This window comes from Myodes glareolus, chromosome 2 (genome assembly GCF_982192425.1).
Source record: "Myodes glareolus chromosome 2, mMyoGla1.1, whole genome shotgun sequence".
NCBI lineage: Eukaryota > Metazoa > Chordata > Mammalia > Rodentia > Cricetidae > Myodes > Myodes glareolus.
The window spans coordinates 96,865,313-96,890,300 of NC_142027.1; the positions used below are offsets into that span (position 1 = coordinate 96,865,313).

At 51.3% G+C, this 24,988-nt stretch overlaps 2 protein-coding genes and 1 long non-coding RNA gene across 4 annotated transcripts; 2 read left to right on the forward strand and 1 right to left on the reverse strand.

The window, feature by feature from the left end:
• The first annotated feature begins 18 nt into the window (after positions 1-18).
• On the forward strand, positions 19-19,192 carry Lztr1 (leucine zipper like post translational regulator 1). 2 transcript variants are annotated; one of them, XM_048452369.3, is made up of 21 exons: positions 22-296; positions 637-699; positions 3,282-3,338; positions 5,401-5,480; positions 5,826-5,934; positions 7,239-7,322; positions 8,155-8,212; positions 9,292-9,431; positions 10,354-10,555; positions 10,806-10,961; positions 11,312-11,422; positions 12,047-12,139; positions 12,270-12,365; positions 12,447-12,612; positions 12,839-13,008; positions 13,140-13,296; positions 13,963-14,089; positions 14,181-14,330; positions 14,809-14,914; positions 14,992-15,072; positions 15,255-19,192. In XM_048452369.3, exons 1-21 carry the CDS (start codon positions 97-99, stop codon positions 15,369-15,371), a joined length of 2,523 nt encoding a protein of 840 aa, XP_048308326.1. In that variant the 5' UTR covers positions 22-96; the 3' UTR covers positions 15,372-19,192. The 2 variants fall into 2 exon arrangements, with proteins under 2 accessions (XP_085540605.1, XP_048308326.1); XM_085684479.2 differs by having other exon boundaries at positions 19-296; positions 14,992-19,192.
• Positions 17,310-20,672, reverse strand: Thap7 (THAP domain containing 7). Its single transcript, XM_085684500.2, is given in 6 exon segments — positions 17,310-17,958; positions 18,159-18,299; positions 19,651-19,806; positions 20,090-20,141; positions 20,144-20,270; positions 20,439-20,672. Coding segments are annotated over 6 exon segments (1,224 nt in total). The 5' UTR covers positions 20,637-20,672; the 3' UTR covers positions 17,310-17,408.
• Positions 20,339-22,188, forward strand: LOC148123074 (uncharacterized). The gene is made up of 2 exons (XR_015737244.1): positions 20,339-20,476; positions 20,666-22,188. It is a non-coding gene; the product is annotated as an uncharacterized LOC148123074 (long non-coding RNA).
• Positions 22,189-24,988: the final 2,800 nt, after the last annotated feature.

Sequence of the window (24,988 nt, forward strand, 5' to 3'; positions counted from 1 at the left end):
GGCGCAGGGATCTTCGGGAAATGTGGTCCCTTGGCGAGGCCCGGGCGGTGGCTGTGAGCCCTGCAACCTGGGCGGCTCATCCGGCCTGAACCGGGGATGGCTGCGCCCGGAGGCTCTGGGGGCCCGATCGGAGCCGGGGCCCTGGCTGGAGGGGTGCGCTCCAAGGTGGCTCCGAGCGTGGACTTTGACCACAGCTGCTCAGATAGTGTCGAGTACCTGACGCTCAACTTTGGACCCTTCGAAACAGTGCATCGCTGGCGGCGCCTCCCGCCCTGCGACGAATTCGTGGGCGCCCGGTACGACAGTGTACAGGGGATCCTGAAGGCACTGGGAGTGGGGACGAGAGCTGAGGTCCCAGGATGGGCTCTGGGGCGAGACCCCGTGTGATGTCCTGGGGTCAGTAGAGACCCTAGGCAGAGTACCAGACCTGTTTGTGTGTTTCTAAGGGTCCAGTTTGGGTCCCAGAGCAAAGGTATGGGTGGGAGAGTGTGTCAGACGTCCTTGCTGTCTGATGAAATTGAAGGATCACTGTAGATCTTGGCATTTGAGAGGCTTTTACCCAAACTTATGTGGCAGTACCATGGGTGTCAGCCAGGAGAGACCCGGTCCCACCATCCTTCATCTCTTTCTTTCTAGGCGCAGCAAGCACACAGTCGTGGCTTATAAGGATGCCATCTATGTGTTTGGCGGAGACAACGGGTGAGTTTGCCTGTTTTGATGGGAGTGGTGGCAGGAGACGGACGATGACAGTGAGACGGACTGTTGTCTGAAAATGGGAGGCATTAGCCATGTCCTGTGAGCCTCTATTTCCCTATCTGTGAGGTACCTTCCTTGTACCTGGTTCCCAAGTTATGGTGAGGAAGATCCTGCCTTTAAAGCCCTCTCACCCTGGCATTCAAATGGCAGCGCATGCTCAGTACATGGAAATATACTTGTTTTGGCGCTATAGCCTATATCACCCTGAGTGGCACTTTTCTTCTTTCCCGATACTTCCCTCTAGGCTTTGCCCACTTGCTTGCTTTGTAACAAAAAGTATGGAGAACATGTTTGTTGTTGGTTTTACATATTTTCTGGATGATGCATATGAAGATCAGATCACAACACGCAGGAGTCGTCTTTTTCCAACCATGTGGGGGACCAGGGATTGAACTCAGGCTGCGAGCCTTGGCGGCAAGTGCCATCACTTGCTGAGCCCTCTCGCTGCCTCCAAAATCAGTTTTATTGATGCTGTGCATGTCTTACTTCTGGTGGAGATTTCCCTGTGTTGCTTTAACTTCCTGGAAAATGATCTTCCTGGAAATGGCCTGCAGTTCTGGTGAGCGTCTCCACGCACACAGACTTCTTACTTAAGCTGCAGTTTGTTGCAGGTAGCGTGGCGCAGGTGTATGGGTTCACACAGGTCCGTGAAATGAAGACTCAGAGACACTTTTAGGATGAACTTAACATTTGCAGCCATAGGGGACCCAACCTCTGTGGATTGAAACCTTTCCCGTAGCTCTTCAGCATTTTTATTTTCCCCTATAATTACATGTCAGCTAGTAGATTTCCATATGCTCAAAACAACCTGAATGAACCTTCCAAAAATACAATGCCAAGTGCAAATACCTGATTCATGAGGTACCGTGGTTTTCAGGGTTGCCCCTTAACCAAGTTTTGCATAGGCTTTGTATCCATGGGAAACTCTCAGACAAGATTCACATAGGGCAACAAAGTTTATCTGCAATACAAAGGATGGATTAGGGCTGCGTGCTAACTCTGGAGCTAGGCCAGGTATGGCCCAATGGGGGTTATGGCTAGTGGTGATTTTGCTAGGCTGGCAGGAATTGCTGCCACAGAGATTATATGTTTGCATATGACTCCCTCCTCTCAGGCCCAGAACCTGACCTAAAGCCCAGGAAGGGGACTCTCGGTCATGTAGACTACCTGGGGCAGCTGACCTAGAGCAGGTGAGGTATTCAGGACTCTATTAGAGCGTGCACACTTGGCCACGGTCCTCTGGCCTTTATCTTATCTCTACACCCTCTTTTTCAAGAGCATCTGGGGATGCATTTACAACTGCTGTCAGTCAGAGCGTGTTCCCCCCCAGCTCACAGCCCTGTGATGTCCTGGCACCTCCCTGTGTAAATGCGAGTCCTCCCAGGAGTGTATGAGGCCTACTGCACACTTGTGTTTTCCTGAGTCTCAGCCAGTCCTCTGGCTGCCTTGCATTTGGATTGTTTGAAACAGCCTGCTGTCCAGCCTTTTGCCATGTTGTACCTTCCCAGACACGCTTCTCGCTTCCCTTTTCATGTTCCTTATGGATGAGGCCTTTCTGGCCTCGCTTACTGCTTACCAGCTCCATTTGCCCCCAGCCACACCCCCGGCAGCCTGCAAGTGTTGGTGCTGATCTATTTCCTCTGCCAAAACAAGGTATCTTTCTCCTCACCTCACTGTATCAGTGCCCAGATGTTCCAGTCAGCGTTTACTGAGTTAAAAGATGAGCCTTAGTAAGAATTCCCCATACCAAAAAGACCAGTGTCCAACATAAGGTGGAAGGTCATGACTCAGGATCGCTGTCCTTAGTGTTTTCTGGAGCAGGTAGACAATTGTGTGGTGATAAGCGGTAGTGGTTTCGGTATGCAGTTTCCAAAGAAAGTTAGAGAAAGCTGAATTATGCATCTGTTTGACTGTGACTTAAGATAAACCAGGGCAGCCTCTGTCCAACAGTGGAAGGAAGAGTTCCTACGAGGCAGTATCACCTTTGCACACTGAAAAGTAGGAGCAAGGAAACCTGGGGGTGGGGCCCGGTCAACTAAGTTAGAGTTCTTCAGAGCTTCAGTAGGGGCCTCCTCATCATGCACACCCAGGAAGACTGCAGTCTTCAGTTTTGCGGGCAAACTGTTAGGTTTTGGGATTATCTGATCCTTAATGCTTGAGTTTATGAGGCATTTGTCCCCAGTAACTGTTCTGGTTTGCCCTGGCCTTTGACGGCCCAGTGTAGGAACTCAGCTCAAAACAGTGGCCTCCCATTATTTTAACAAGCACCACGAAGTTTAAGTAGGAGTTAAATGAAGGAGGGCCTGATCCCAGCTTCTAAGCTTTGCCCTTCTAGCTGTTTGGCCATGCTTCCTCTCCCATAAAATGAAGTCAGGGAGGGTATCCACCTGGCACAGACTGAGCAAGGCGGGTTGCCCTGTAAAGGCCTGGTCTGACGGGACTGCTTGAGGGCCGTTGGCTCACTTTTCTTCTTCCACCTTCACACGGTAGCCTGGCTCCTGCCACCTTCTCTCTCTGCCTTTCAGAAAGACGATGCTCAACGATCTCCTGCGGTTTGATGTGAAGGATTGCTCCTGGTGCAGGTGGGTAGCCTCTGAGCTGCAGGGCCCGCCTGTCCTGGAGAGCGGCCCGCCTGTCCTGGAGAGCGGCCCGCCTGTCCTGGAGAGCGGCCCGCCTGTCCTGGAGAGCGGCAACACTGGCGAATAGAAGCAGCTCATCATGGAGGGCCAGAGGGAAATAGAGCAGAGGAGAACCTTAGATGGCCTTCCTCCTTCTCACGGCTTTCTGTGAGAATGGTTATCCTAAATGCTGTGAACTAAGGGGTCTGTCTGGTCTAGCTGCTGGTATTTAGACTCTGACCTGAGAGGAAGCTTCAGTCACCAGAATTTCTACTGCCCAACTTGACAAACGAAACTCCAGCTCCAGATCCAGTCCTCAATTAATTTTAAAAATTTCTTTGGCCAGCAAGATGGCTCAGCAGATAAAGCCCTACGTGCTGTGCAAGCCTGGTGAGCTGAGTTCAATCCTCAGAGTCAACTAAAAATGGGGGCGAGAAGAGCTCCACACAGCTGCCCCTCACCTGCTCCACACAGCTGCCCTTCACCTCCTCATGTGCCCTGTGGAGATCAGCTCCACACAGTTGCCCCTCAACTCCTCCACACAGCTGCCCCTCACCTCCTCATATGTCCTGTGGAGATCAGCTCCACACAGTTGCCCCTCAACTCCTCCACACAGCTGCCCCTCACCTCATGTGTCCTGTGGTACTCATTCACACACCTACAGGCATACACACACACACACACACACACGTGTACACACACACAGTGAGAAACAAAAATGAAAATCACTTTGAAGCCTCTGTGACTGTTAATCAAACGTTGCTTAAGCCAGGCGAACATGGTGGCATACACCTGTGATACCAGCACGCAGGAGGCTGAGGCAGAAGATCATGAATTAAGGGCAGCTTGAGTTCAGGACCCCCAGCTCAAAAAAAAAAAAAAATCTAGGGATGTAGCTCAGCTCAGTGGTAGCAGTGCACTTAGTACAAGTTCCCAGGTTCACTACCCAACACTGCAAAAGATTCACATAGAACCAAGTGTGGTGGCAGCAGACAATTACCATTCTAGTCTTTGGGAAGCAAGCAGGTAAATCTGAAAATCTGAGACCAGTCTTTGTAACATAGCAAGACCCTTTCAAAAAACAAGCAAAAATAAATTGCTAAAGCTGAGCATAGTGGTGTATGCCCATAATCCCAGTATCTTGAGACCAGGATTAAGTCAAATTCTGTTGCTTACTTGAAAAAGCAAATTGTAAAATATCCTCCAAATGATTAAGTAAATAAATAAATAAATAAATAAAGTCCCCCAGCCAGGCATCACTGGTGGCTCACACATTTAATCCTAGCACATGGCTGATATCTGTGAACTGAGGCCAGTCTGGTCTACACAGTGACTTCTAGGCCAGCCAAGACTGTATAGCAAGACCCTACTTAAAGGGGAAAGGCATCAGACATGGTGACTTTTTAATCCCAGCACTCAGGAGGCAGAGGCAGGTGGCTGTCTGAGGCCAGCCTGGTCTACAGAGCGAGTTTCAGGAGAGCCAGAGCTACCTCTGAAACCCTGTCTCGGGAAAAAAAATTCTGAGAAGCCTCTTAGAGGTTTGGAAATGTGTGAAGCAAAGGCCTTCCTCCAGGCAGGATGTGCAAGAGTTTAATGCCTATTACTTCAGCTTTCTCCTGGTTACTGATGTTTTGGGGGGTTCTATGAGAGAAACGGCACCTTAGAAATGCAGAAGTAAAGCAAGGTTGATGCCTGGCATCACTTGACCCATAAATTAGAGGCCAGCTTAGGCCCTATAGTGAGAGCCTGTCTGTAAGAATTAAATTACTATAGTCATGGTGATGTCTCTCTAATTCCCATATTCGGAAGACTGAGGCTGGAGGATGACCGATTTGAGGCCAGCTTAGACTACATAGCACCCTAAGTTACATGCCAGCTGGGACTACTTACAGCAACACCATAACCTGGAAAGAAAAGAAGGAGAATAGGTAGAAGAGAGGGATGGGGAAGGGAGAGAGGAAAACAAAGTATGGTGTTATCAGTGCCTAACTGACCCCTCACTGACCTCACCCTGTGCCTCTCCCAGAGCCTTTACCACTGGCACCCCACCAGCACCCCGTTACCACCACTCAGCTGTCGTCTACGGGAGCAGCATGTTCGTCTTTGGTAAGCAGCCTCTTACCCTCCTGCACCCACAGACTTCTAGCTCCTGCCACCTCCACCCTACAGGAGGCTCTCTGAGCTCTGGTGGGCAGGTGTTACCCACTGCCTTTGTCCACTGGAGTGCCCTGAACCTCTGGCTTGAGAGGACTGATTTCCCTAATGTTCTGAGCTCTCTGATGGCTAGGGCAAGAAACATCCGTTTGCTCATTCTGCGTCCCCAGGGCTCATGCAGGGGGCGTTTGGGTGGGCAGATGGAGCTAGGGGTTTGTATGTGTTAACTAGGGCCCCACATTTAAATACCAAAATGGTACCCTAGCTCTAACCTTTACTTCCATTCTCTTCACCCAGGGGGCTATACTGGAGATATTTATTCCAATTCTAACTTGAAGAATAAAAATGACCTCTTTGAATACAAGTTTGCAACTGGCCAGTGGACAGAGTGGAAAATTGAAGGGAGGTAAGAGGTTTCTCTGGGAACTTTCACAGTAAGAGAATAGCCTTCTGCCTGGGATGTGCCGCCTGCCACATTTCAGATAGGGCGCCTGTGGCTGGGAAACTTAACTGCTTGATTTCATCACTGCTGAGTCCCGGGGTCAGGACTGGACAGGGTGTCTGCAGCAGGCCGGAAGCCAGAAGCTGTCTGTATTCAGTCATCGCCTCAGCCTGCCCCCAGGTGTACATCCCCTTCTTTCTCAGGACCCAGGGGCTCTGTTTTGGGGGTACACCCTTCAGTATTTTCATAGCACCTGGGGAGGTGCTGGGCATGTGTGGACCACAGAATTTCTTTTGGTTCTATTTTGTTTTGGGTTTTTTTTCCTTAGCACTGGGGATGGAACCCAAGGCCTTCTTCATACTACGCAAGTTCTTTATCATTGAGCCATATTCCAAGGCCGATATCTGATTGCTCCCCGCTCCATCTTTGAGACAGGATTTCGTGTAGGCTGGCTAGCTTTGAACCTGCAGTGTATAGCTGAGGATGATCTTAAACATCTGATCCTACTGCCTCCAACCCCTGACTTCTGGGGTTACAGATGTACTGCACCATTCCTGGTTTTGTGTGTGTTGGGAATGATGCCCAGGGCTCTGGTATGCTAGGAAAGCAGCCCACAAACTGAGCCACATCCCTGCCCCTTCGGAGGGTTCTTTTGGTTTTGCGCTGTTTGTTTTGAGTCAGATTGTCACACAGTTCCACTGACCTTAGCCTTACCACGTAGCTGAGGCTGGTCTTGAACTTCTGATCCTCCTCCTTTCATCCCCTAGTACCAGGATTTACAGATATGTACCGTCATGCCCAGTTTCACCATCTGAATTTTTATACATCTGCTGCCCAGGCCTCTTGTGATGTTGTTTGCTTCCAGTGCCCTAGCACTGCCCTCTGAGCCCCAGTGTCCAGCAGATGTGGTCCTAGCTGCTGAACACAGAGCCCTGTGCTTCCGCCACTCTAATGACCTTTCCTCATTAAAGAAATATATATATATATATATATACATATATATATATGCACACATATATGAAATAAAAAAAATAAAAAACCACACATACACACAAATATTTTGCTGGCATGTGTGTCTGTACCCTGTGTATGCCTGGTGCCTGAGGAGACCCAAAATCATCAGACCCCCTGGAACTGGAATTACAGGGGGATGGTTGTGAGCTGCCATGTGGATGCTGGGAATTGAACCTGCGTCTCCAGAAGAACGAGTTCTCTTCAGTGTTGAGCCTTTTTTCCAGCCCTTCCTCATTGGTTTCTTTATGTTCTAGGTTGCCGGTTGCCAGGTCAGCCCATGGGGCCACAGTGTACAGTGACAAGCTCTGGATCTTTGCTGGCTATGATGGCAATGCCAGGTAGGCAAGCAGCTGCCCATGTACCCTACTTCCGTATGTCCTGGGGGCAGAATAAGCCCTCTTGGCATCTGAGTGCTCAGGCTGGGGTAAGTTGGTGAGTGTTGAGTTTCTCAGGAGAGGAGTGTGGAGGGAGGTCTTGTCTGTGATCCCTGTGGTCCCTGGATGTCTTCAGATGAGGTTTGGAACTACAGACGCCTGGAGGCTGGAAGCATCTCAGTTCAAATCCAGCCCTGGGTTCCTCCCCATGTTATAGTTTTCTCTTTGTTTATTTAGTGTTTTACGTTTTGTTTTTGTTTTAAGACAAGGTCTCTATGTAGCTCTGGTTATCCTGGAACACTCTGTGTAGATCTGGCTGACTTTCAACTCACAGAGCTCCTCCTGCCCCTGCTGCCTGAGTGCTGGGGTTAAAGGTGTGGGCCTCCACACGAGGCTTCCTCCTTGGCTTAGAAAAGTTGTTGTATTTATCTGATAGCCGAATAGTGCATGCTCATTCTAAACTTGTGCATTGCAGAGACCAGTAATGACACCGTGCAGCAGTAGGCTTTATGGGACACCTCGTCTTTTCCCTGCCTTCGGTGGCTTGCCCTGTCTTGTATCCCAGATATTATGTGTAAATCCACTTCTGTCCTGGTTGGTCAGAGTCAGCAGGAAGTGAGAGCTACTAGGGGCTGGGTGCAGGGATTTGATACAGTATCTTCTTCCCAGAAGTTCCTGTTTCTTTAAGGAAGACGGCAGGGTTGTCTCCTGACACGTGGCAAGTGGTTCTCCCCTGGAGCTATCCCTCCAGCCAGGCTCAGGACCAAAGGATCCTGTCTCCTCTGTCCTCATGCAGGTTGAACGACATGTGGACAATTGGCCTCCAAGACCGAGAGCTCACATGCTGGGAGGAGGTGAGGGGTGCAGGGAGCAGGATGCTGATGGGAAATCAGGGACACTGCGGGGGGGGGGTTGCAGCATCAAGATGTGGGGGGTAAAGGAAGCTGGTATATGAATGAGAGGTGCTAAGGTGGCATATGACAGAGACGACTTTCTTCCCTTAACCAAGGCTCACCTCTTCCTTTCCTTGACCCTTCCCCCAGCCCAGTTCCAGTATTAAGCAGAGACTCCAAGTGGGCTGAGGATATAGTTTAGTTGGTAATGTAGCATGCATGAAGCCCTGGGTTTGATCCCCAGATCCACATAAACTGGGTGTGGAGATGCATGCCTGTAATCCTAGCACTCGGGAGGTGGGTCAGAAATTCAGGGTGATTCTCAGCTACAGAGTGAGTTTGGGGTTAGCCTGGGCCACATAGCGAGTTTTAGATTAGCCAGAGCTGCACAGAGAGACCCTGTCTCCAAATGAATGAATGAATAATCAAGTAATAAAAGGCTTTGGGGTTGAGGCTGTAGTCCATGGTAGCATAGCATGCACACATCCCCGGCTTTGATCCTAGAAGCCAAGGTGGAGTCAGAGGAAGGAAAAAGCTCCGAGTCCAGGATGGGCAGAGTGCCACATGTGACAGATGTGACTTCTTCCAGTCCACCTTCATGTGAACACAGCAGGGCAACCTTTTGTTCATTGCTTTTCCCTGGAACTTTATTTCTCTTGTAGAAATTACATTTTTTAGGGGCTGGAGAGATGGCTCAGAGGTTAAGAGCACTGGCTGCTCTTTCAGAGGTCCTGAGTTCAATTCCCAGCAACCACATATTGGCTCACAACCATCTGTAATGAGATCTGATGTCCACTTCTGGCCTGCAGGCATACATGCAGGCAGAATACTATATACATAATAAACAAAAAATTTAAAAAAAAGAAATTACATTTTTAGTTTAAAATGAACCTCCCGATTTTAGCCTCAGCTGATCAGAACTGGGTCCATGTGTGTGGGTGTGAGGAGGCTGGAAACTACCTACGTTTATTCACTTCCAAGTGTAGGATAGTGCAGCCCCAGGCCTGCAAGGTCCTGGCTGAGCTGTGCCCCTACTGCAGGTGGCCCAGAGTGGGGAGATCCCCCCATCCTGCTGCAACTTCCCTGTGGCTGTGTGCCGGGATAAGATGTTCGTGTTCTCAGGGCAGAGTGGAGCCAAGATAACCAACAACCTCTTCCAGTTCGAATTCAAGGACAAGACGTGAGTTTCCTGGGTTTTGAGGGACATGAATAATGCTCATTCTGTGTCTGGCACCTGTTGTAATCTCTCCTCCTTCCCACATATAGCAGAGCATACAGCCTGGAGTATGAGCATTTGACACCCTCATAGGCCCTTGGGCTATGGCTGTAGCTCAGCAAGATATGGCCTGAGTCAGAAGGGTACCTCTTGCCCTGTGTATCTTGCTCATTGACACTGCTAACAAATGTGGTTAGCACTAATCTCATGGGATAGCACAAGATAAGCAGGGTCAAGTAGGCTGTCTACTTCCTTTGGCTGCTGCCTAGCCTTAGCACCCTGTGATGGGTCTAGCCTCTGGCACTGGAAGTAATAGAGAAAAAGGAATAGGGCTTTGGAGGGGACTCAAGCTTCTAGAAATCTAGGTGAAAGGAATCTTGTTGAGTACTGGAGCAGCCGTGGAATGAGCCTGCATCTGTTTTGGTTCTTCAGCTAACTTAGCAGAAAAGGGGATTTGTTGTCAAGTCCCGGAGCCCCTGGAGGAGAGAAGTCCTGGAGGAGCTTTAGTGCCTGGGCAGGCATCTCCCAGGTGGGGACTCTTCTGTTAGGGCAGTGAGCAGAACAATCGGGACAACACAAGTCCGTACAGCTCCATTCCCAGAGCAGACTAGCAGAGGCTCTGCCCTGTCACTGCTGTCTGCTCTATGATGGCGGGAGGAGAGGGAGCTTGGGTAGGGCCCCATGGTGGGTTGCATGGAGCTGAGTAGGGCCAATGCCTGAGCTAAACAGGTCAAGGGATGCTGGACACATAGGCCTGTGACTTCCCTGTAGACCATGGACTGGCACTACAAGGACTTTAGGGGAACCTCATAGGAGGCCCTTCTGTGGGGTGTGTGTGAGAGCCCAGAGCCCCCACCCCAGTGTTGGTTCATGGTCATGGCCCCAGGTGGACACGCATCCCTACTGAGCACCTGCTCCGGGGCTCCCCACCCCCGCCACAGCGGCGCTATGGACACACCATGGTGGCCTTTGACCGCCATCTCTATGTGTTTGGGGGTGCAGCAGACAATACACTGCCCAATGAGCTGCACTGCTATGATGTGGACTTCCAGACCTGGGAAGTTGTCCAGCCCAGCTCTGACAGTGAGGTGAGTTCTGACCTGGATTCCCTGGGTCCCATATAGTCAAGAAGAGCAGCTTGAGAGCTCTCAAGGCCGTAGTCCTGTGTCCTTCAGGGTTCCATGTCTGCGCCCCGTCAGTCACACTGTGCTGCAGACCTCTGGGAAGCACCCTCACAGCCTCACGGCCTCACCCGATGTCTGGTCCCTCCTCTGGAGCCCATAGCGAGCCCTGGAAGGGATGGTGGCTTGTTACCTTCTTGCATATGTTTTCCTCAAGGTTGGTGGGGCCGAGGTGCCTGAGAGAGCTTCCTCTTCTGAGGAGGCATCAGTCCTAACCTCAGAGGAGCGGAGCAGCTGTAAGAAGTCCAGAGATGTGTTTGGCTTAGACTTTGGCACCACTTCAGCCAAGCAGCCTGTCCACCTGGCATCAGAGGTGAGTGGCAAGGGTGCTTATTAAGATTCCATTGCTCTCTGAAGCAGGAACTCTCATAGAGGGTAGAGCAGGGCTCCTGGAAGGGCAGCATGTAGCTCTGGGTGCCCAGGCTTTACCCTCCGGTCAGTGTGACACAGTGCCCCGAATCTGCTGTTAACCCAGGTTCTGCACAACCTGCCCTGCCCTCTGCCCCACCCCAGCATCCCAGCCTCCCTCTGCACCTACATCTGCAAGGGACTAGGATCTTTGGCCTCTCCTCTTTCATGGCCACATGGATCCGTGCCATGAGCTTGGCCACGGCAGGTTCACTGATGGCCCCATCCCATTACTTGTCTATTTGTTCTTCTCAGCTGCCCAGCGGGAGGCTCTTCCATGCAGCTGCTGTCATCTCTGATGCCATGTACATCTTTGGGGGCACGGTGGACAACAACATTCGCAGTGGGGAAATGTACAGATTCCAGGTGTGTAGCTAGTGGGCCTGTGAGGTCTGCTAGGTAGATGGGCCCCAGAGAGGCAACTGAGGCCAGTGGGTGAGGCTAGGGCTGTGCAAGGGTGCCTGTTGATAGCTAAGCCTGTCGGTTGACGGTATCTGAGGAGTCTGGCGGAGAGGGCTGGGGATGCCATCGGTCCAGATAGGCAGAGATGATGCTAGAAGGAAGGGAGCCTTAATGCAGAGTAAGAAGCATACCGGGGAACACACAGAACCAGCAAAGGAGTGGGCAAGCTGGGCTCTGTGCTAGGGCCTTCAGGGAAATCAGCCTAGGGAAAGCTGGGGGAGCCAGCCTTCCCAAACCTGGAGGAACAGGTTGTTAGTATAGGGTCTCCTGGCATAGTGGAGGCTTGGATGAATTTGTTTCAGTGGTGGGTTGGGGGAGATGGGGTTGCTTGAGTACCTGGGTCCAGGTTTTTAGAATGATGCAGCCTGCCTACAGCCTGGGAACCTTCATCAAGGAAAAACCAGTGGACGTTGGAGGCTTTAGTCATGGCCCGGGCATTACAGCCCTCACCTGACCCTGCTCTGAGGGTCATGGCTGGCTGGTCTCAGGACAGCCTTTGTTGCTTGCTCACTGAGTCTCCTTCTGCAGTTCTCTTGCTACCCTAAGTGCACACTGCATGAAGACTATGGGCGCCTTTGGGAGGGCCGCCAGTTCTGTGATGTGGAGTTTGTGCTTGGTGAGGTAGGTGACTGACCTATACCAGCCTCACCTACTATAGCTGCTGAGTAGAGCTTTGCCCTGGCCTGCTGGCATCTGTCCCTGGGGCAGGGGTCCTGTGCTTTCACCCACATACTGTTCATCCTTTATGCAGAAGGAAGAGTGTGTGCAGGGCCATGTTGCCATCGTCACTGCACGGAGCCGCTGGCTTCGTAGGAAGATCTTGCAGGCTCGAGAGTGGCTGGCCCAGGTAAGGTCTTCCTTATCCTCCATGACTGGGAAGCTTTGATCACTGTTTACTAGGATGCCCTGAGCTCCCTTTTCCCCACAGAAGCTGGAAGAGGATGGGGCTCTAGCTCCCAGGGAAGCCCCTGGTTCAGCTGTGGGCAGGGCACGGCCGCCCCTGTTACGTGTGGCCATTCGTGAGGCAGAGGCCCGGCCGTTCGAGGTGCTCATGCAGTTTCTCTACACAGACAAGATCAAGTACCCACGGAAAGGTCCGCTTAGGGTATGGGTGGTACGGACCAGGGTGGGGAATGTGGAGAGCCAGAGGTGGTGCTGCTGGGCTGTTACAGATGTGCCTGAGGCACAAGCTATAGTCAGCTGGCATGTAGTCCAGCTGCCTTCTTGCAGCCCTGACCCTCTTATGCATGGAGGGAGCCCTGGGCCCTTTTCTAGGCCCTCCTTTCCTGAGGCCCTAGGCTCAGGGGCTTTTTGGCACAGGCCATGTAGAGGACGTGCTGCTCATCATGGATGTCTACAAGCTGGCGCTAAGCTTCCAGCTGTGTCGCCTTGAGCAGCTGTGCCGGCAGTACATCGAGGCTTCTGTGGATCTGCAAAACGTGCTGGTTGTGTGTGAGAGCGCAGCCAGGCTCCAGCTGGGCCAGCTCAAGGTACAAGCTGGGGTCAGCCCAGGCCTTCCTGGCTGGGGTGGGGTGTATCCCCTTGCCCCTCACTGTAAACTCTGCTGCCCACCCTGGGCCTTGACCTGATTCCAATTGCCTGCTGTGCCTGTCTGTCCCAGGAACACTGCCTGAACTTCATAGTGAAGGAATCCCACTTCAATCAGGTGATCATGATGAAGGAGTTCGAGCGCCTCTCGTCCCCACTGATTGTAGAGATTGTGAGGCGGAAGCAGCAGCCACCCCCTCGAGCCCCCTCGGATCAACCTGTGGACATTGGTAGGGAATTGGTGACAAGAGCCTTAATCTACCTACCAGGCCCTTGGGATAAGGGTGGCTCTGCGGCCCACCAGGTGCTCCCAGTCATAAAAGCAGGGAGGGACAGAAGCAGGCCTGTCTCAAAGTATTCATAGTGGCTTTCAACAGCAAGCTGTGTACCAGCAAGCCTGGGGACCGCACCTACTCTTCAGAGTGCCCTATGCCTTCTCTGGTTGGCTGGTCAGATCTGATGTCAAGTGAGCAAGGCAGCTGCAGCTACCTATCGTCTAGTACTTCTTGTCCTACCTGGTGGAGAAGATGGATAGCATCTTCCCTTCCCCAGCTCTCTTTGGGGCTTGTACTAGCCCTTGCCACTGGCATGAGAGTCTGAAAGATAGGCCAGGAGGGGAGTCCAGCGTGAGACTGGGAGCTGGGCATAGAGGGCGCATCGTGGAAGATCAGGTATTGGTGCAGCATCCCTGAGGGCCAGAACAAGGACTTGCGGTTTCCAGGTGTCCTGAGGGCCGAGGGAAGGAAAAGACTGGCACTTCTGGCTTGGGGGAACTCTGAGCAGAGCAGTGACATGGTCACTGTGGAAAGGTGGTGTTTATTGGTCCAGAAAGCAAAGGTGGCCTCTTCATTCAGGGTGGAAGTGGAAATCTTCTAAGGTCCTTCTACACCCCCCAGGCACATCTTTGATCCAGGACATGAAGGCATACTTGGAGGGGGCAGGCTCAGAGTTCTGTGACATCACACTACTGCTAGATGGCCACCCACGACCAGCCCACAAAGCCATCCTAGCTGCCCGTTCTAGGTATGTTGAGGGTGTTTGAGGGAGGGCAGAACAGGGCAGGGCCTCGATGCTTTCTTCTCCTGAGAGTTGGGATCTACCTCCTTATTTGCAGCTACTTTGAGGCCATGTTCCGTTCATTCATGCCGGAGGATGGGCAGGTGAACATCTCTATCGGGGAGATGGTGCCTAGCAGACAGGCCTTTGAGTCCATGCTACGTTACATCTACTATGGCGAGGTCAACATGCCCCCTGAAGACTCCCTGCATCCTTTATCTGCTGGTGCTCCTGGGTCACTGAGAAGTCTTAGCGCCCCTCAGACATGTTTGGTTCCTGTTGCTCTGTTGGCTGGGTGATCTTGGCCTGACACCTAATTCTAGAGTGTGCAGTGCTGGTGCTGGGCCTACTGGACAAAGTGATTCCTCATGCTGTCAGTAGTGTTTGAACCCGAGGTGCAAGGATACCTGATGGGGCCAGTGAGGGCTTGGAGAAGTTCTATGGATGGGCACATGGGAATGAGAGGATTCAGGTTTTCTTTGGATCTTGACTGGGGCCTATGAGCCTGAAATGGTTCAGAACCAGTTTAGAGAACAAGCCAGCAGAGGCACAAACTAGAGCTCTGGCTTCTGAGGTCTGTGTAGTTCTGGCAGTACCCTCCCAAGGAGGACAAGAGATGTGGCAGGATGAGTGAACGCAAGTGAATATGTGTCCTTTGACTTGGCAGCTCCTTAACTTGTGTCCAGCTACCTGTTTGCAGCCCCCTACTACTATGGCTTCTACAACAACAGACTGCAGGCATACTGCAAACAGAACCTGGAGATGAACGTAACAGTGCAGAATGTGCTACAGGTAGTGCTTGGTACCTCCGGGCCACACCTTTGTCTGTGGGTAAGCTGTGCTGGGCCTCATGATTCCTGCCGTTGCAGATTCTGGAGGCGGCTGACAAGACACAGGCATTGGACATGAAGCGGCACTGCTTGCACATCATTGTGCACCAGTTCACCAAGGTCAGGCTCCGGCCCCAGTGCTCTAGGTCCCAGCCCTCCCCAGCAGGCCCAGATACTTCCTGGCCATTGCCCACTGTCCTCAGACAGCCAAGCCCTGAGCAGGCTGGACCCCAAGAGGACTCACCTGCCTACCCTGGTCCTCCTGGGAGTCTGATTTCATCTAGTTTTGGTCATCTGTGCAGGTCTCTAAGCTGCCCACTCTGCGGTTGTTGAGCCAGCAGCTGCTGCTGGACATCATAGACTCCCTGGCCTCCCACATCTCTGACAAGCAGTGTGCAGAGCTGGGTGCTGACATCTGAGGATCTTTGTGAGGATTCTACTTGTTTGGAGAGTGATGACCCTCAACCGATTTGCCACATCTCCACCTACAGAGCAATCCCACCTATGGTTCCCAGCTTGTACAAGGCACTGAGGTGTACTGAATTCCTAGAGGGCATGTGAATTCCTAGAGGGCATGCTTCATTGCGAACACAGGCCCCACAGGGAATGGCAAATGAAGCAGACTCCCTTTCCAGCTGGCACCTCTCCCAAGAAGACCAAAACTCAGGGATATCACTCAGCGGTAGAAAGATGATGGAAGTGTGGCTTTGCGTTCCCCATGGGGTGTGCTGTGGACCCAGGCATGGAATCCTACTGTCAGGGTGAGGGCTTGGCAAGTTACTCTAGCAACAGGCTATATTCCACTCCTTACCCAGAGCTTGAGAATGGGGACCAGTGACTGTGGTCTGATCCTAGATACGAACTTTGGAAGGTTTTCCTCACAGCCCACAGGGCAGCAAGTGTAGCTCAGCCCCCCAGAGTGCATGTCTGGGCCAGAGAAGTCAGCAGACGCTCCTGTGTGTCTTCTGCCACTGATATGCCTCCTTTAAAGCTGGGGCAATGCTACATACACACTTGGGTGGCATGGTGGCCACCTTTGGTCTGCCTCCTGAAGCACATGACAGTTTTGTGGCTTAGAGATTCCCCAGGTGTGGATTTTGCAACATCTTCCTTGTTAACTATGTCAACATGGTGTCAGTCACAAGGAAGAGAAAATTGTATATTGAGATATCTCCTCAGAGACCTAGACTGTCTGGGGCATCCATCCTTGTTACCTGACATCAAGACATGAAAGCCTACATCTCAATACCCAATACAGCCCAGTGGCTTTTTTTTTTTGTACAGGAACCTACTCTGTCCCAGGAAGCCAGGACTCATTTTGGAGAAATGCTTGGGTCTTCCTGGCCTTAGGACGCAGAACATAGTTCCCTCCTATGCTCCATTCATCCCATACTGTGGGGCTCTAGGTAGAAAGGTGCCCTGGGTAGCAGTCCCATACAGCCAGGAAGTGGCCTAGTTAATAAGATAAGGTACTAGGCACAAATTGAGGCTGGTAGCTGAGGTCAAGCAGCAGCAGCGAAGGGGAGTGGAGGGTGCCAGTCCACAGTGGGCAGCCAGGCAGGTTAGGTGAGTCTGTTGTGCTGTGTCAGAGCCGCTCCCCCAAGATGGTGATTGCATCCAAGCCTTTTTTGGGGGGAAACACCTGACAACTTTAGTCTACAAATCTTGCTTCATGCTGACCCCTGTAACTGGGCCTTCAATTGTCTCCTCTACACGCAAGATACAAATAAACATATTCACCCAGGGCTCCATAAAGAAAACTTTGACAACCTTGTATACAAACAGCCAGAATCTCAACTGTGCTTGAGCTATGTGGCCAAGGAGCAGTACAGAGAGGCCATGTGCTTGGTGTTTACCATGGACAAAGCTATAGTAAGAAGCCTATGTTCCCAAGATAAATACAGTACCGGGACCAGGATCTAAAAGACTTAACAATTCCCTAAGCGTGGCCTTCAGCCTAGCAAGTGTAGCAGGCTATGTTGCTGTTGAGTCTTCCTAAATGCAGCCAGGAGTGGACAGAAGCTTGCTGTACCTTCACAAGAGAGCTAAGTCTGACCTTGTGCATGATGGCACATGCCTATCATTCTATTCACAAGGTACAAGAAAGGATTAGGAGTTCAAGATCGTCTCTAAGCTTCAGTGATACCAGCCTGACTCAAAAAAGGATGGGGAGGCGGGGCAGAGCTGAACCAGAGGAGCTGGCTTTCTTACCTTGAAAGAGTAACTAAATAAGCAGAGGGACTGCAGACAAAGATTCCCCGTGGCCAAGAGGTGACCTGCCAGGGTCTGAGCCCTTTGGGGCTTTGGCCACTGTCTGGGGAGGAGGCTGGCACCCCCAGCTGAACCAGACAGCAGGGTCTTTTTCTAGCATCCACTTTATTGTGACTTCTGGCCAGCCTGGTAGATGCAGTTCCAATCAAGTGTCTCTGAGGAAGAGACAGAGCGGTAGTGTGTCCTCATGCCATGCTGTTGCTCAGCTGCATAGCAAAGTCCTGTACATGGTCCTTCAGGGTTTGGCGGGCATCTGCTTGTGCCCGCTTCTCTCGTGCCCGTTCCTGCTGCAGCTTGGTCAGTCGAAGCCTAAGCCGCTGCTCCCGCCGTTTGCAGGCTTGCAGCTGGCGCTGGGCCTTGTCCAGAGCATCAAGAGCCGCTTCAGCTCTCCTCTTCCAGAGCAAGGCACTCCCCACTTGGTAGCTGTGCTCATTCTGGATGTAGGCTCCAGCAGGTGGTGGTAGCCGTAACATGTAAGCAGACGGGGAGATAGGCCGTGGCTCAAGAGGGGAGGGGTGCTGCTCTGGTGAAGGCTGGGCACTACAGCCTGCTTCATCTGCTTGGGCACCCAGAGGGCCCAGAAGATCTGAGAAGGGGCTGTTAAGGCCAGGTTCCAGCCTCACAGCTGGGGATGCAGGCAGAGTGGCAGGTGCTGAGGCTTCTTCCACGGGGAAGCAGATGATGTTAGCAGGAATTGGGGAAAACGGAGTTGTGGGTCCTTGACCTTCAGAGCAGCTGGAAGGGAGACAGAAAGAAACTGACTAGCCAACTGAAGGCATGCCAGGCCCCTCTCATATACCCATGTAGACTCCCTAACACCTTAGCCCCTTCACTGGGTTTAGGCAGCAAGACCGCTCTTTAGTGATGATGCTGGCAATCGCAGTCCAGTCCCTCAGCCCTGGGGGGAGGGTGGGGCATCCCCCTCCTGCACATACCGCTTCCTGCATCGCCGGAGCCGGCTGACATCAGGCAGGCCAGGTGGATAACCATGCCCCTTGGTCTTGGTTGTTCGACGTAACTTGGAGAAAGACTCAAATATGGTGGGGACTGCCCCTTCCTTCAGCCTGTGATACCCACTGTGGGGAAAAGCAGCCCAGATGAGCTGGAGAAAAAGGGCTGCCACTTCCCCTGGGGTCCCAACATAAGTCCCTAGCACTAGGGCTGAGGCTCTGAGGCACACTGCCAATAAATCTGAATGCCACGTTCGGTGAAGTCAAACTAGTCTTCCCTGTGAACGAGCTTCTGGAGACGAATGCAAAACCTCTGCAAAACCTCCACCCAGGGCCGGAAGAAGCAGGTGCTGAATACCCCATGAAACTTTCTTTTCTCTTTTGTGTGGAGACCAGAGGCCTTCCTCAATTATTCTCCACCTTTGTTTGTAAACATTTCCTTTTTCTCCTTAAAACCACTTTGTTTAGAAGTGGGGTGTTTTGCCCATGCCTGCGACTGTTCGCCATGTGAAGTCAGGAGAGAGCACTGGGTCCCCTGGAGCTAGAATTTGCTGACTTGTGAGCCACTGTGTGGGTGATGGCAAATGAGCCCAGGTTGTCTGGAAGAAGCCAATGCTCTTTTTGGTTTTCGAGACTGGGTTTCTCTGTGTACTCTGGAGCCTGTCCTGGAACTAGCTCTTGTAGTCCGGGCTGGCCTCGAACTCACAGAGATCCACTGCCTCTGCCTCCCAAGTGCTGGGATTAAAGGTGTGTGCCACCACTGCCTGGCTTGATGCCAGCGGTCTTAACCTCTGAGCCACCTAGCCAGCCCTATTTATCTTAGGAGTATGAATGTTTTGCTGCGTGTATGTATGTGTACCACCTGTGCCCTCACAGAGAGAAAGGTGAGGGATCCCTTGGAGCTGGAATTGAACCCTGGTCCTCTGAAAAGTAACAAGTGCTCTAAACTGTTAAGCCATCTCTCCCGAGCACCCATCTTATTTTTTCATTTAATTAAATTGATTTTTTTTCAAAGTCTAGTTTCTTTGAAAATTGATTTGTTTTTAAGACAGTCTCTCCTTGAACATAGGCCTCGATAACTCAAGCTAGACTAGTGAGCTGCTCAGTGAGCCCAGGGAACCCTTTGGTTTTGTCTTCTCCAGGCCTGGGATTAAAAAACAGGCAACCACACGTGGCTTTTTATTTGGGTATTGAATTTGAATTCAAGTCCTCATGCTTGCATACCAAGTCTACCAATGGGTCTATTTCCCCAGCTGGGAAAGACTTTTTCTCTGATGCCACTGATACTGTGATCCTGGGACCATGCTCTTCTGTACAGAATTGGGAAGGCACAGCACCCTTGGCAACAGTTGGTCTGTCTGTCTGAGCATGCGAGCCAGTTGTTCATGGACCTCACCAGGGCATAGAGCTGCCCCGCTTAACCCACTGCTCTGATGCCTCACAACCCGTTCTAGCGTTGGCTGGCAGTAAGACCCACCTGATTCCCACCAGCTCAAAGCAGTTTTCCTCGAAGTGTTTGGAGCAGAAGTAGATGTATTCAGAAGCCGGGTCCCACAGGCCCTGGCCGCTGGGGTCCAGCCGCTGACAGTTGGCCAGCCACAAGCCGCGCCTGGGGTTGTCTTTCTTGGGAAGTCTGCAGAGCCACAAAACCGTGAGCACCAGGATGCTGCAGCTTGCGATAAGGATGCCCAAGCTCCCCAGGCAAGACTGGCAGACCTCCCCACGGCCCTTTCCGATTACCACCCGCTAAGGGGAGACTGAGGACGAGAGAAGGAACGGGGCCTGCTCAGCATCACCTAGCAGGAAAGAGCATGAGCTCCAAGTCCAAGGTAAGAAAACGTCCAGTCCCTTTTCTGTTAGACTCGAGATCACTCGACCTCCCCTTTCACCCTCCCGCTCACAAGTTCAAGCCTCACTTCCACCTCAGGAAGGCGCCGTCTCCAGCGCGGCCTAAAGTGCCGCAACAGCAGCGCCTGCGCATGTGAGCCCTCGCGTGCCACTACGCACGCGCGCTGACCTGTGGAAGGAGATGCCGCGGTTACGAGTCTCACGCGTATCCCGTGTGCAGCAGCCGGCGGCGGAGCAGTGTCGCGGCATCTGGGGAAGGGGCGGGCACTGGGTCGTGGGCGGCAGTCGGGGGAGGACTGCCTTCACGCCCAGCCGCCACTCCTTCCAGAGGACCTGAGCCTGGCGGCTCCCCCGCAGCCCGACCTCGGCCCAGTCCCGTCCTAACTCGTTCTATAGACTCCCGTCAGCGGTACTCACGGTCTTGCCATTGCTGCGCCGCCAAAGTCTCGCGATGGGTAGGTCAATGCGGAAGTTGGTAGCGTAGGGACTCCGTAGCCGGTGGCGACTGCCCTCAAGGGGCGGGACCGGAAGAGATTCTGGCTGGCTGGCCACCGGATGTTGTGGGAGTGCGGGAAGATCGTTGCTCCTGAGCTGCTCCGGGAGCTCCTGTTCCATAGATCGTTTGCTCTGTTTGTGTTTCCAAGGTAACTACTGAACACTCGCCTTCGGGCGAAGCAGCCCGGGTGCGGTCTGAAGTGCTCCCTGAACTTCGTAAGCGGACACTCCGGTTGAAAAAGATCCACCCCCAAGAAAAACCTGGACTCTTGCCTGAAAGAGTCCCGCCAACGGCCGAAAGTGGTTCGGTACTTGCTGCCAACCCTGAGGATCTGAGTTTGATTCCCTGGACCCACATGTTACAAAGCCCAGTAATTTTCTTCTGACCCTCACATATTGCACATGTGCATGCATACATATGCTCAAAGTAAAATGTAAAGACAAAAAAAGAGTTCTTAGGGTAACGGAATTAACTGCATAAGCAGAGGGGCTGCCAACACGCCAAGAGATTGGATGCCAGGGATCTGCGCCCACTGGGATTTTACCACTATCTCAAGAGATTCCTGGCACTTTCAGCTGGGCCACACAACAGGATCTCTTTCTGGCTTCTACTTTATTATGACATCTGGATGTCCTGGTGGGTCCATTTTAGAGCAGTGTTCTTTAAATCAAGCCCAGTGCTCAACACTTACTTCCATACCATCCAGGAAGGAGGTAGAGAGGTGACCCGGTACAATGTGGGGACATAGACTGGGTAGGCCACTTAGGTCCACCAGCTGGGGAGGAAAGCTAATGAAGAGGCTACGTTTCAGAACCTGGCTTTCTATAGCGCGGGTGGAGCCCGAGCTGCACTCTGCTCCTCAGCCCTCTCACAAGACAGGGTGAAACCACTTCCATGCTATTCGCACGTGGTGTGAGGGACTCATTCTTCACTGTAAAATAACGTCTACCTTAATTCCCTTATCTAGTTAGAAGCTTTAACTGAGCACAAAGACATACCTATTAATGTCTTAAGGAAAACAAATGTATGTGCCCCACTAGTTGGCTAACTGGCCCTTCCAAGAAAGGCCGGTATCTAGACAGGGAACTTTGTTTTTTTTTTTTTTTAAAAAAAAGTACTGTATAGAGTAAATAATGGCAACAGAGGGGAGGACATAAAGATAATGGCTGCCAGCCACACAACTGCACTCAGTATTCTCCCTTTTCAGCCTCTGATTCTGCAGAATCCACAGCCATCTCTTCAGAATCCTTTGCCACGGCTGCCAGGTCCTGCGGGCCTCAGAGAACACCTCTCCATACTTTCTCATATACTCATGTATAAACCCCTCTGACCTATATGAGGCTGACCTTGTGATTTAGGTGAGCCCAGGCCTCTGCAGGGGCAGTGGTATTGCTCAGCATGCACATGGCCTGCTATGCTTTGACCAGGTCTCCCCCAGGGAGCACAGAGCAGGACTGGTAGTTAATGCACACCTACAGAAGAAGGAAAATACACTGAAGTTTATATTGGCCGTATAAATGACAGCTTGTTAAAAGTTGAGAACTGTGGACCCACTTCGAACTGCAAAAACTAGTATATTTTTGGAAATCACTAACATTTAACATTCTTTAACCCTTGAAAATTTCATGTTTCAGGTTCACCCACACAAACATAAAAATCATTAAGATTGTATGTGCTTGAATTACTAATGTCAAAATAGAAATAGGTGGGACCAGTGAAAGCATTACACACCCTTACAATACAACACATGGAAAGAACAAGAACTCTATCCTGGTATATGGATAAGGTATAGTGTATATATAAAGAAAATGGAAGCCGGGCAGTGGTGGCACAGGCTTTTGATTCCAGCATTTGGGAGGCAGAGACAGGCAGATCTCTGAGTTAGAGACAAGCCTGGTCTACAGAGTGAGTTCTAGGGCAGGCTCCAAAGCTACAGAAAAACCCTGTCTTTAAAAAAAGAAAAAAGAAAGAAAAAATGGAGAAAAACGTACTTATGTGTAAAAAAACATCTATTGTAATAGTAGACCCAGGCAAAGACTGTATTGGAACCAAAAGAGGACAAGCATGTGGGAATGTGCCCGGTAGAGTCCTTTCCCCTGTGCGCACACAGCCGTTAACAAGTCGGCTGGCCCTTGAAAGGAGCAGAGGACCTGGGTTCTATTTCTTACACCCATGTGGCAGCTCAGACCCATCTGTAATTCCAGTGCCAGGGGATCCAACATCCTCTTCTGAACTCCAAGAGACGAAGTGTACCTCCCTCCAGTCAGACAGTGGTCCTGAATTCACCTCCCAGATTTCCCAAGCCTTATCTAAAGCCTTCAGCATTCCTTGGCGTTTTCATATTTCATACCACCTCCTGTTCTCAGGAAATACAGATGAACTAACCGCTACCTCAAAAGCACTCTCATTAAAATGTCATGGAAACTTCATGTTGACTGTCTCTTTTCAGGCCCCAGGTTCTCCCCAAGCGAACCCTTTCAATCTCACCCTTTGAACTCATGTATGGGCAGCCGGCTCTAACCCCCATCTTTCAGCCAGACCCTCACCTCTCCTGATCACCTACTCACCCCGCTACTCTATTGTCCATGGTCTCTCCTGTGGAACTTTCCGGACCACTCCATACCCCAACCATGTGCTAAGCCCTGTCCATCCTCAATCAAGACCCTTGGTCCTTCTCTCTTCCTCCAGACCAACATCCTTCACACCTTTCCCCTAAATGGCAGGGCCCCTTCAAAGTAATTCTTGTAACCCCTACAGCTGCTGAGCTTGAGGGCTTCCCTCATTGGATTCACTTATCCCATCTCAAACCCTTTACTCCCCACCTCAAGCTAACCCTTCTTCATACACAGCAACCCCAACAGGGTCCTGATCCCTTATGTTTCAGAGGACACCGAGATCAACTGCCTTGTCCCCAATTCCAGGAAAGTAAGGCTTCACCCCACAACCATGCTCAACTCTACTAAATTGGGAATCATAGGGAAGTGGATGCTTTCCTTCCTGACCCCTCTCCTCATTCTCCTATCTGTAACAACCTCATCAATTTGCCTCATCAATTTCTTCTCTGTGTATCTCAAACAACACATTCAAAAATCTCTGATTAAACAACTATTCAGCCACTGTTACAGGACTGCTAACCGTTAGCCACAGAGCTGGAGGTGCAAGACTACCAAACATGATCAGGTGGTGAGAACCAACAGCACCCCATGTCCCCCAGATTCAGAAAAGAGACTCACAGAATAGATTCTAATGTAACTCTCTACTATTCCTTTATTTAAAAGGAACTAACTCCACAGTGACTGCCCTCAGTAATCACCTGTGTCTCCTGGTAACTTGAATAGAAACAGGCTGTCCAGTGATGCCGTTGTGATGGGGAAGAACGAGGTGCTTTAAGGTTTGTTTATGTAAAGGTAAGAAAGCTTAACTGGTGACAAGGAAAAGTGACTTGAGACGTTTAAAAGAAAGAAACATGTTCCAGATTTCACTCTATCACTGTGCTACTGATATATTAAGACTTCATAATCTTAACATTAATTAATGCAATTCTGATAAGCTATTAATCTGGCAGATTGTGCAGAGTATACTACATGAGAATACTATCTTTTTTGCAGTGAAGATTTTGGTACAGTTTACAAACAGTGGGGATGCTAAAACTTGTATCTTTTTGTAAACTCAAAAACCTCTTGTGAGCTCCAGAGAGTTGACTTGGATCCATCTAAGAACAAGTCAAATGTACCCTTCAGCTAAGTACTGTCAATCAACAGCCTAAGCCTCCCTCCTTTCCCCGGTCTTGGGACTCCCTTCCCTCAATTACCAGGAACTAGGGCATTTTTTTTTCCTTTCCCCTAAACTTAGCTTTATCCTCTGCTCTGTCGATATCTTGCCAAATCCAAGCTGCACCGGAAGGTCCCACAGAGCCTGAACAGCGAAGTGAAACAGCCAGCTATCCCAGGACTTGGCCAGCATCTCAGCCTTCTCAGGTCCTCCAAAGATGCCGAAGCCCCAGACAACAGGAAGCAGTCTAGAGAACATGCGCCCCATTCCTGCCTCCCTCCTATCTCCTCATCCTTTCATAATAAACAGAAGGGAGGGTGTCAGTTTCCGCTGCAGCAGCAGCCTGCCTCCACAGCCAAGGCAGCCCTGCCGTCACTGTTGCCCGGGGCCTTTCCTTTCCGCCGTCAGCTGTGCAACATGCGCACCCCTTAAAAGTGCCCTCCAGAGCACAGCTCACTCTTGTCTCTCTGCCTCTTGCTCCTCTCCTGCTTCTCTTCTTCCCCATCTCACTGTCTGTCAGCTTGTCTCATGTCCCCACCCCGACATGACCTTTCCCTCTTTCCCTCTTCCCTCCCCCAGTAAACCTCTCGCACTAACGCTGTTGCATGTGGCGTGTTTGCTTAGTGGCACACCTTGGCAGGGCCCACCAAAAGGTACCCACTTCACCTTTTCATTTCACCTTCCAGGGACCCCATTGTGT